Source organism: Protopterus annectens, chromosome 3.part0 (assembly GCF_019279795.1).
Source record: "Protopterus annectens isolate FY-2018-M chromosome 3.part0, PAN1.0, whole genome shotgun sequence".
Lineage (NCBI taxonomy): Eukaryota > Metazoa > Chordata > Ceratodontiformes > Protopteridae > Protopterus > Protopterus annectens.
Window position 1 is genome coordinate 38,364,885 of NC_056731.1, and position 12,212 is coordinate 38,377,096.

General features: G+C 41.2%; 1 protein-coding gene across 3 annotated transcripts in view; it reads left to right on the forward strand.

The window, feature by feature from the left end:
• LOC122796246 (nebulette-like) overlaps positions 1 to 12,212 on the forward strand; it is a 1,283,698-nt gene that overhangs the window by 808,922 nt on the left and 462,564 nt on the right. For all 3 annotated transcript variants that reach the window (XM_044064567.1, XM_044064568.1, XM_044064569.1), the window contains 2 exons: positions 7,818 to 7,922; positions 8,016 to 8,120. In XM_044064567.1, coding sequence (XP_043920502.1) covers positions 7,818 to 7,922; positions 8,016 to 8,120 — 210 coding nt within the window. The remainder of the gene's footprint in view (positions 1 to 7,817; positions 7,923 to 8,015; positions 8,121 to 12,212) is intronic.

A 12,212-nucleotide genomic window follows, 5' to 3' on the forward strand; every position in this document is an offset into this window, starting at 1 on the left:
TAAAAAGTCATGTCCTTTTCAATGTCTTTACAAGTGACAGAACAATGGTATTTGAAGGAAAAGAATACCATTTTAGAAATTACATAAAATCTTGAATAAGTCTGAAGAACTGATTAGAAATGTGGGCAGTCAGATTTCCACTGAAAAATACTAGCTTTCTGTTAAGATACTTATTTTTAGTTGTTGATGTCTTGCCCCAGCCTTGCACCAATGGCATGCACAATCTGTTGTTCCCTGCTTTAATCAGTCTGTTTATGAATAAAAAGTGAGAACTGGACTATGCCCTTCTATTCAGTGTTGCAGTATTCTTTACATATGGAAGTCATCTGCCTAAGCAACCCAAAGTCTGGCCAGCATATAACAACTTTTAGCTACTGTGGGTACATGGGACTTCACATGTATGTGTTGGCAATGTCAGCCATAAAAGGATATCTGCACGTACAATCCTCAGAACTTTTCTAGTGCCATTCAGAACACTTGACTCGTAAACTGGTCTGTTGCATGAATCCGTTGATTGCTTCCAGCTTTCAGGTAAGTGCCCTGTTGGGGATTTATTTCTTTACTACTGCCTTCTTTGCTTCATTCATATCATCCAGGAAGGGCAAGTGTAGATGTGGAAGGCAAATTCCACATAAAGACAGCCACGATCTTTATCTTTTCTGTCTAGGCATCAATCACAGTCATCATTCTTGTTCCATTTGTCAGGCCTTTGTCCCAAAAACATTATGAAGCCAACTTTTAGCTTTGAATCTTTACTTAGAGAATCAACAACTTAAAAGACTAGCTAAAGACATCATAGAGAGTTCCATGTGTCCCTCAGCTAAGCCGATTTTAATGAGGAAAGTCAGTAAACCTAGGCCTGAATCCTCTTCAGCTGCACCTCTATCCACTGATGTGTCCTTTGAGGTTAGTGAAGACCTGGATCTATGTTCGGAGGCTGGATTTGTTTCATTGGCAGGTACCTCACTGGAAGCCATTAAAGAATCAGACTTTGGCACGTCTTCAGAGGCAGTCGAGATGTCCATTTTGAATAGACAAGTGGAACCATGGCTTATTGTCCTTGAAGGCCAAGGGGTGTACCTCTTACTCCAGCTAGGGAAAAAACTTTGGCGTCAGCCACTGAAGCCAGGCCTATTTTGGGTGGATTCTTCCACCCCTTCCTCTACACAGTCCAACTGGGATACATTTTCTCAGGGGCTGATTAAGACTTAGATGGCTCTGAAGCCTTCCACTGTTGTTTCTGTTCCTTCTTTCACATCATCTCCTGTTAAATGGTTTAGGGAGCAAGAATTACCTGATGATGATGATTCTTCCTCTGAAGAGGATTCTTTGGTATACTCTACACAAGGAACTTCCCATTTAGAATATGTTTCTCAAGAGGGGGAGTCCAGTGGGGCAGATTCCCTGGTAGAAGTGATTTCTTTTGGGAAGACCATTATCGAAATGAGAGAATTTTTTTTATATGGGACTGCTCACAAATCTCAGAAGAGCAAAAAAGGTATTATGATCTTTTACAAATGGATATCTTTCTCCTTCTGCTGTGCCTTCTGTTTTGCCAGCATTTTTGGATGCTTTTTCATCTACTTCTAAGACTCCTGATTCACAGGCTCCTGCTCCTAAAAGGACAAACAATTCTACAAGGTACCTGATGAATGCAAATTCCTGTATAAGTGTCCTTCAGCTGATCCAGCTGCATTATCCATTGCTTCAGACAGATCCTCTAGATTGTCACCTTCTTCAAAGCTTCTTCCTTTAGATAAGGAGAGTAAAATTATGGAAGGACTTGTTAAGAAAGTTTATACTTCTTCCATTTTGGCTATCAGAGCTATTAACTTTCAAACACTCATGTCTAGGTATTCATTGGCCTCTATTTCATAGGCCTCTCAAGCTCTTTACAGTTTTCAGACTCTGACCTAAAAATCAAGTTATGTCTCTATTAACAGCTTTTTCACAAGTGGCTAGATAATTGATTAAATGCAGTTATAATGCAGTTGAAGCATTATCTAGAGCAGCTGCTTCTGGCTCTGTCCTTATCAGACACTCTTGGTTGAGGCTTCAATGTTTGCCAGATGTCATCAAAGCAAAATTGTTGGATGCACCTCTAGATAACTCTGCTATGTTTGGTTCTGCACCTGCAGATTTATTTAACTCCTTACAAGAGAAGGGAAAATAACTTCAAGATTTGAAGCACATTTTTGTGTCTCCTGTTCAAAACGTCCACAGAAATGTTTCCACTAAGACTTCCTTTGTTAGGAGACAGAAACATCTGTCTTCTTCCTCTGCTTCTTCTTCCAGATCTAAAAAGACTGCAAGAAAACCTCCACAGTCAAGACTACTGGTTCTGGCCCTTCATCCCAACAGCCTTTTCCAGCCAGGCCAAGTACTCTGTGACAACCAACCTCTTCCAAGTCTTACTCCTCTATCTCTTCATCTAGCCCTTTATTTTCCAGCTTGGGCAAGTATAACTCAGGATTCTTGGGTTCTTTCTATTATCCAACAATGATGTTTCTTGATTTGGAAACATCTTCCTCCTTTCATGGGTGTTCCACAGCCCCCTACAAACCAGTTGACTTTGTTTCCACATGTTCTAAGGGAATTACTTTCTCAAGGCACAATTTGACATGTGCTGATGGACCAGAGAGGCAGGGGGTTTTACTCAAGAATGTTTCTTGTCTCCAGAAGGGACAGTCCTTGTAAACCAATTCTGGAATTATGCCACTTGAACACTTTCCTAAAAGTACCAACTTTCTGCATGCTGTCGTTACAGACTTTGTTTCCTTTGATTCCTCCTCAGTCTTACATGGCTTCTCCAGACATCGAGGATGCCTACCTTTGCATACCTATCCATCCTCTTTACAGGAACATTTCATCTTTCTCTGTGACTTCTTTGCACTTTCAGTTCTATGCCTTCCCTTTTGGACTTTCAACTGCCCCAAAGGTTTTTACAAAGTGCTTGGACCCTGTGTCTGCTTTCCTCAGGGTCAAGGAAATTCAAGTATACCCATACCTGGATGATCTTCTTTTTCTGGCTCCTCGATCAGAACAATTGCTTCAAAATCTCTAGTTTATCATTTCTCTCCTGCAAAGTCTGGAGCTCACCATAAATGTCAAAAAATCTTTTTTTCCCCATCTCAAGATCACATCTTTCTAGAGTGCAGGTTTAGAACAGACTCATGATGGCTTGTCTTCCACTAGAAAAAAATCTGTCCTTCAATTCCTTCTTCAGAAGCCTTCTGCCTCTTCCCTCCATTACAGCCAAGGGGTTTCTGAGACTTCTAGTGTTAATGGCATCCACAATACCTATGCTGCCCCTTGCAAAACTCCACATGAGGAAATTTCGGCGGTACCTAAAATCAGTTTCGATGTAGTATGCTCACCCTCTGGAGTTTGTCATCCCTCTTCTCCCATGCCTAAAATCCAAGATTCCTTTGTGGATTCAACAATTTTCACTGAGTCCAGTACTTCCTCTTCATCTGCCCCAGCCAAATTAAGAGCTGTTCACAGATGTCTCATGTAGATCAGTGTGTGATATATATTTAAGAAGCTTTCCAGTGAGTCAGCACATGCATGTAAGTATTGAGCATGTCCAAGCAACAGTGCCATTTTAAGTGAGCTGCAAGAGTGTGAGTATGCAATTATGTAGTCGGTCAGTTAGATAGATAGTTTAAGTTTAATGATCCTGCCATCCATCCTTGATGTATTTGTATACAATAAACTACTTAAATGAACACCCAAGCCTCAACATCTTCTTAATGCACACAAGAGGAGCGACACCTCTGACATAGGCTGGGGGGTAACTTTTGCATCAAAGAAGGTGGTCTCTGCCACAAAGATAAGAGCATATCAACATCAAGAAAATGAGGGGTGTTATTTTAGCTCTACAGACTTTTCATCTTCTCTTTTTTCCAGGCCCTCTGAAAGTGTTTATAGAAAATGCCACAGTCTTTTGATATGTCAACAACTGGGAAGGGATAAAGTCTTACCTTCTTTTCAGGTTAGCTCTCATGGCATAGGATTTGGTAATTCAGTACAGTGTGACTCTTCAAGCTGTTTGCATCCCATCCAACCAAAACATTGTAGGAAACACACTAAGCAGGTCCATGACTCAATCCCATGAATGGATGCTTCACAGGGATGTGTTTCTGGACTTGGCTCATTGATGGTTTACTCCTGTACAGGATCTTTTTGCCTCCCCTCTGAACAGACAACTTCCTATATTTTGTGCTAGACTCCCACATCACCTGGTTTGGAAGGTGGATGCTATATCTTTCTCATGGAAGGGGATGTTTCTTTATGCACTCCCCCTTTCCTCTCATTCAAAAATGCCTTCTTAGAATTCAGCAGGACAAAGCAAAAATCTTCCTGGTGATTCCCTTTTGGCCAAGACAGCATTGGTTCCCTCTTCTTCTGCATTTAGCCAAGGGCAATCATCACAAGTTACCTCACAGAGTGGACCTTCTCATACAGGACAAGGGAGGTCTACTTCATCCACATCTGTCAACCTTACAACTGACCTTGTCAGTGATAAACTTTTGATTCCTTTCACACACCTTTTTTCAGAGGACATGCTAAGAATTCTGCAAGAGGCCAGAAAACCTAATGCTAGGAAATCTTACTTACCCAAATGGAAGAGATTTTCTGTTTGGTGTCTTTCTCAAAATCTAGATCTATTTTCAGTAGATGTTCCAGTGGTTCTTTTTTAATTGTATGAGTTATTTAAGAGTGGTTTGGCTTATTCTTCAGTGAAAGTACACTTGTCAGCCATTTCTCCTTGTCTGCCATTATCTCTACATTTGGCTTCCAGATTGGAAGTAAAACTTTTTCTTAAAGGCGTCCTTCATATTAAGCCTCCCAGGAAACCAATTCTACCTTCTTGGGATTTGAATTATGTTTTAAAGAAGTTAACTGTAGCCCCTTTTGAACTTGCAGCCCCAGCTTTCTTATAGTTTTCTACCTGGAAAGCAGTTCATTTGCTAACTTTAACCTCTGCTTGGATAGTTTCTGAGTTTCAAGCTTTGATGGCTTCTCCACCTTTTCTTGCTTTTTACAAGAATAGGGTATCTTTGCTCACTAATACCTCATTTATGTCCAAGGTGGTGAATGAGTTGTCTCTTAATCAATCTATTCAATTGCCCACTTTCTTCCCTTCTTCTCACTCCTCCATACCTTGGATGTGCATAGACAATTCAGATTTTGTTTGGATAAGACTAAGGCTATCAGGATGTCTGATCAGCTATTTGTTTCTTTTCATCCCAGGGCTCTGGGTTTGCCTGTCTCTAAACAGACAATTTCTTTTTAGATTTCTAAGGCAATTTTGTTCTGTTATGATTTTCATTGTAATACACTTCCTGCTCCTGTCAAGGCTTACTCCACTAGGTCTGCGGCCAACGCAGGTGCATTCTTTAAAGGCTTGGATACTAACACCATTTTAAAGGCTGCTACTTGGTCTTATATTCATACTTTCACCAATCAATGCAAGTTGGATAGCATTTCTAGATCTAGGGCAGGGTTTGCTAGAGGAATTCTCCATGGCTTTGTCGAAAGCTCCTCTGTGCCCCCCCCCCCCCAGGTTTCTTCCTAAGCTTTGGTATTCTTGCATATGTAAAGAATCCTGCAACATTGAATAGAAGGACATAAAATAGTTGTGCAAAATCGTACCACCATGTCCTTGTCTTCTATGTTGCAGTATTCTGTCCCTCCCTTCTTTCCCCTCTGCTTTTTTCTTGGAGAACAGTTTATTTGTCCTTTTCTCTGGTGTTCATACTGGGGCATTTCAGTTCTGAGGATTGTACTTGCAGATATCCTTTTATGGCTGATGTTGCAAACACAAACATGTGACATCCCATGTGCCTGCAGTAGTTAAAAGCTGTTGTGTGCTGGCCAGATGTCAGGTAGCATGGGCAGAGGACTTTCATATGTAAAGAATACTGCAACATAGAAGAGAAGGACATCTATGGTTATGGTAAGATTTTACAGAATTATTTTTTTCTTCACTGAAGCTAAGGTCTTTTAAATCATGTTAAAGGTTGCCTCCCTGTCATCATCAATATTGAAATGGTATGCATGTTTTTTACATGTGATCTCTTCTCTAAGTATCTTACCTGTATATATAATGTGTCTGTCTGCTAGTAGATCCCCAGATTTCCCTAGGAGTTGCTGTGACCATGAAGACATCCTCTTTTCCTAAAGAGGGCAGTCAGACTCATCCACTCATTCCTTTTCTCCAATGGCTGCCCTGTGGGGATGTTGGTCAACTATAACTTCTGGACCACTAGTGGTACTAGTGGATGTCTTGCTTCTACAGCAACGGGCTGCCACTTATTATTGTTTCAGTCTTGAGGCTACAGGACTTGTTTTCAGTACTGGTCTCAAATTATTTAACATTTCTAGGCATGTACATTTTAGTCTGGGTATATTTAAGTTATTAGACATGTAGTTCAATAGAAGCTTGTCTTACTCTAATAATTGCTTTTTACTGCTTTCTTCGCTGTAATATTATGGCAGCATGAACCTGACCTTGCAAAACAAACAAATAAGTATTAATAAACCTCAGAGGGGAGATATACAGATGGAAGACTATATAGTAAAGTGCATCTTCTATCTGAAATTATTCTATTAGTACTGCGTGCCATTTTTGTTGAATACTAATCATTCATTCATTCCTTCTCTTATTACCAGCTTAATCAATATCATTATCAAGTAGGAGGCAGAATATAGCCCCATGTTCAGCAGCCACAGGGCACATACATTAATTTGGGGCAGGGTACCAGACTTTCTAGAATGCAAACACCTTCTGTCAGTTTAGAGGGACAGCAATTTACCTACAGCATGTTTTTGAGATGTGTGGGGAAAATGGAGCTCCCAGCAAAAACACTATCAGAGAAAAGGAAGATATGCTATAGACTCGCACAAAAGATACCCCCTCTCAGAGATGGAATGGAGAACTAAGTGTGATGAGAAAAGGTATGCTAACTGCAAAAATACTCTGCCACCCATTATTCAAACCCAGTCCCTCTAATCACATGATAAGGCAATGCACCTACTTCTTGACAGTCAGCTGCGTACCTCTCAACTGTCCGGATTTTTTTGACGCATATATTTGGTCTGCTCGTCATAAAATTTGTATTTTTCTGGCAAACTACTGAGGATTTAAGGCACTAAAAATGATATAAATTTGAGTTTCTGAATTTATATCCTTCATAAAATATAAGCCAATACAATTCTCATTATTCTAGCAATTTTCTAAGTTTATAAGAGAAATATTTAAAATATGTCCCTATTTATGGGCCTTTGTCCCCATCCCCAATTATTTTAGACTTTGTCCAGATTTATTGCCCTAAGAAGTTAAAAGGTGTTGTAATACTCTTTCAATTAATTTTTCAATACTTGCCTATTTGCTCTTCAGACATATACCTGCAATCCTTATTGGCTTAAACTCTGTGTATATTCCACTTTTCTGTCTTTGTGAGACCCACATTTCTGTTGTGGAGTTTTATCATGAATTTCTCTGTGTATTCCATTTTTCTGTTTTTCTGACAACTGCATTTCTATTATGGACTTTTATCATAAATTTCTGTTGTGGACTTTAAAAAAAAAATTAAGTCCACAACTTTTCCTTCCTTTAATTCACCTTCAAATGGGGTTTACAGAGCAGATTCTCATGGTCTACATAAATAAGTAAGGAAAGAAGGAATGAAGGAAATTATTTTTTTAAGACTTAAAATGTTATTTATGTGTGATTCACTGGTTGATTGTGGAGCAGGGGACACCATATTTTCAAATTAGTTCTATACTAAGAATTTGTTTTCTATTAACAGAAAAACTATAAACAGCTATCTGAACTGAGGCGGACCAGTTATGGAACCGTTAAAGACACTCCTGAAATACTACATGCTATACATGCATCAGACATTTCCAGTCAGGTCTGTCATTACTGTTCTTTGCATAACATTGGAATGTGTGATGTTACAGATCATTAATATGGAAAACTTCTCCAATAATTTTTTTTATTTCAGAAAAAGTATAAAGAAGAGGCTACAAAAATGATGAATACCTATGCTACTGTGCCAGATACCCCAGAAATAAAGCGAGTTAAATACACACAGAAAAACATTAGTGATGTGAGTATTACTGATTCCATTTTATTTTGGTTCATTAAAAGAAGGGTATATTTCTTTGTATTATTTAATCTGGACAAACACATGTAAATGCAGTGGGCTACACAGTGTGTACAGTTGCCAAAATGTTCAGATTGACAAGATTACATTTTTTCAGTGATCAATTAATTGAAACAAATGAAGGCTTTCTGATTTTTTAATAGTTCCAATGTTGTCCAGCTGTTGTGCAATTGATGTATCTTGGTAGATAATAACAGAATGAATATTATTGTGACCCAGCTTCTTTACACTTACTGAGTCTACACAGGGCTCCTAACACTTCATATCAGATGGGTGGGCTTTAGTTTCGTACTATATATGCTTTAAACCACAGTTTTACAGCCTTGGAATTGATCCCCCTGTTTAGTCTACAGGCCGGATTCACGAAGGCTTGCACAGAGTCTAAGAGTAGTGTAAGACGTCAGACAGGCAATATGTCTGCCGAGCGATTCAGCAATAGCCGGCAGGGGCGTGCATGAGAGCTCCTAAAACTACTCTTGCACGGACAGTGTTATGGTATGCAAACTACCTCATTTGCTGCTGAAATGTATGCAAATGAGGTAAATTTGTGATCCAGGAACCACTAACCTGTCCGTGGAAGAGCAGTGTTATTTGCAGAAATGTACTCCGTTGGTAACAGAGTACCGTTCTGCAAATAGCTAAACGGAGCTATGACATCTCCAAATAAAGGATGTATCCAGTTGAGGAAGCATGCCAATGCCCAAATATAAGGCCATTGGCATTTTTATAGGTTGAAAATTAATAAAAATTAATTTTTATTTTTTTTTTCCCCGATCACCGATGTTTAAGCATAGCGCAGCGCTGCACAAACATGCGGAGATTTAAAAAAACAGAAAATAATTAAAAAATAGCCAAAAATAGGCATTTTTAATAAAAAGTTTATTCTGCCATGCAGGTGAATGGCAGACTGAAGACAACATGGTTACTGAGTAGTGGTTGCTAAGGGGGGAAGCTCAGTTTGAGAGATGTAACCAAGCATTAGTAGGCAATCCTATGCAAATGAGGATGACGATAGTGAATCACAATTTTCTCTGGCATGTGAGCCATGTCCCTAGAGTGTAAGTGTAGGAGGAGGGGAGTAGTAGAGTAGAAGATAGGTGACATCATGAGGGGGTATGTATGAAAGACTTTAAGCTTATTGGAGCAGAGTGGCTTGTGTTTGCTCTGAGTTGCTCAGGATTGGAAGAGGCATGTCTACTGTTGTCCTAGCTGAAACCCAGAAACCAAAGGTGTACACCGTGGATATATCTGAAACTTCTTGCAAACGTGTTTACACCATGTGTGCGTGTTTGCGCGCCTGTAAACCCGTGTAAGCTTGTGTGCATGCGTGTGCGCTTGTGTGAGCGTGTTTGTGCTTGTGTGAGCATGTTTGCGCAGCACTGCCCCTTGTGGAAACAGAAAGGGAAAAGGAAGGAAAAGAAGTAGTAGGAAGTTAACCAAGGAGAACTAGCAGAGTTTCCAGGTGAAATAAATCAGAATCAGCCAATTACACAGGCAGTACACTAGCCCAGCCCAGCACTTAAAACCCTGTAAACAACATTCCCCCATGTTTTTCTCAAGAACACTGCAACACTGCAGTATACAAAGAGTGAAAACTTAAAAAGCTTAACTCAGACAAAAAAATGTTAGGGGCTGCCATTGCTATCATAAGCCAACATGTGCAAGATGCTGAGGGTGGTGCCATTGTGAATGCTGCTGAGCAACCCACAGTGAGGAGACGGAGAAGAGTGTACAGACCCAGGGTAACCTACCAGGGGCTACATGAGCTGGAGATAGTGGACCGCTATAGAGTGGACAGAGACCTCCTGCAGCAAATTGTTGAGCTGTGCAGGCCATGCCTCACACACAGAACCAACAGAGGGGAACCCATCCCAGTGGAAACCAAGGTATGTGTTGGCCTAAGAATACTAGCAACAGGTACCTTCCAGAGACCAACTGGTGATATGATGGGGATTTCACAGGCATCAGCATCCAGGGTACTGCACCAGTTCCTGGATGCCATGTCAGTACATATCAGTGATCATGTATATTTCCCCAATTCCCGTGAGGCATTGGCCAGCAATATGCGTCTTTTCCAGCAACTAGCGGAATACCCTGAGGTAGTGGGTGCAATAGACTGCACGCACATACACATCAAAGCACCACCTGATGAGCGGGGTAGGGCCTACATCAACCGCAAGGGCTTCCCCTCCACCAACTGCCAGGTCATGTGCGATGCCCAGGGCATAATAATGAATGTGTGTGCTGGCTGCCCTGGAAGCTACCACGATTCCCATATCTGGCATCTGATGCAGCTGTACCAGAGATTTGCCAATGGGGACATTCATGACGGTCACCTAGTGGGGGATGCTGGATACGCACTGGAGCCGTGGCTGAAGACACCCATCAGAAATGCACACACACCTGAACAAGAACTCCATAACGAGGCACACGCACAAACACGAAATGTAATCAAGCGTGTATTTGGGATGCTCAAGTCATGGTTCAGGTGCCTGGACATATCTGGTGGAGCCTTGCAGTACTCACCAACTACATGTACCCAAATTGTCATGGTATGTGCCATGCTACACAATATGATCCTGTGAAAGCAGCTGCAGCAGGAACAGCATGGGGCAGGGCCAAACAGCCCCCCACCATTGCCAAGGCCATCACAGGCAGAGCGTGACTCAGAGGAGGAACAACCTGAGCCTGCCCCAGTAGGCAGAAGGAGGCATGCCCAGTATGTCTTGGCCTTGGCAAAGAGGCAATGCATAGCACATACACTGGCTCAGTAGGAACCCTTGAAATTATACCTCTCTCTGACTCGCACATAAAATAAAAGGGATGCCTAAATTGACACTACCTGTTTTCAAACATGTATAGGGAGTGTACTATGTGCATCTGACATAGGCAGCCCTGCAGCACCACCTGAGGCATGATTGCCATGTTTTAAGCAATATAAAGCAGTGCTAAGCAGCTTTTACCACTATTTAGTATATGTAAACAAAATTGCCTGCGCTAACTAGCGCAATGTCGGGCAGCGTTGAGCAATGTTGGACAAGGTCGGGCAAAGTCGGGCAAAGTTGAGCAAAGTCAGGTAAACATGCTCATATTTGCTTTACTGTTCCTTAAGCAGTCTGGTCAGCCCAGCATGAAAATAAAAAGCAGTGACAGGGCTCGCACCCAGGATACTGTGCACTATAGTCACAGTACTGAACCACTAAGTCATGACAGCATTGCACTGGCACAGACACAGCAGGACAATTGTACACTAATGCAAACACAAAGAAATGTGATATCATGCCCCTAAAGAGGCATATGGGTAACCTCCCCCACAAGCCTATGCAGACAGAGAACAGCAGGCCAGGCGGTGTGATGTGTGTTGGGTAGGCTATGAAGTCACAATCTAATATACATGACATTGGACGCTAAGATCTGTAATACAGTAGTATGCCTCAAGCCAGTACGATAGGCAACAGTACAGACTGAAATGGTGTACCTTACATAGCAGTGCAGGCCTAAAAAATGTGTATAAGTGTCAGGTGAACCCCTCATCCTATGTACACCCACAGTAACAATCAGGTGTGCCCCTGGGTAGACCTTTACAAAGAATAGCTGTCCCCCCTGTATGTAGAAATGTTGATAAGTCTATGCAAAGTGTTTCATGGAAGCCCTGCAGGCACAGCATGATCCCTGTTGATTTATGACACAAAGGTGAGCCCTGCAGTACAAATACAACTTGATTTTCCACACACACATAGTATAAATGTCTATACTGGGCATGCTCACACACTTAAATAAACAAAGCAAATGTCAGGCAATATTATGCTGAAAGGTCATACTGGGCATGCTCACACACTTAGGCCATGTCTGAGTACAGCAGTGGGCCACACATATCTGGCAGTTGCATGTTTAACCCCAGGAACCTGTCACTATTCACCAATCCTACCTTGTGCACACAGTTATATGAAAACAGACACATATAATATATTGGAACCCTGTCATAATCAAACTATGTACCACAAGTACGTAAGTTGTTCACAGAAAGTGAAAAAG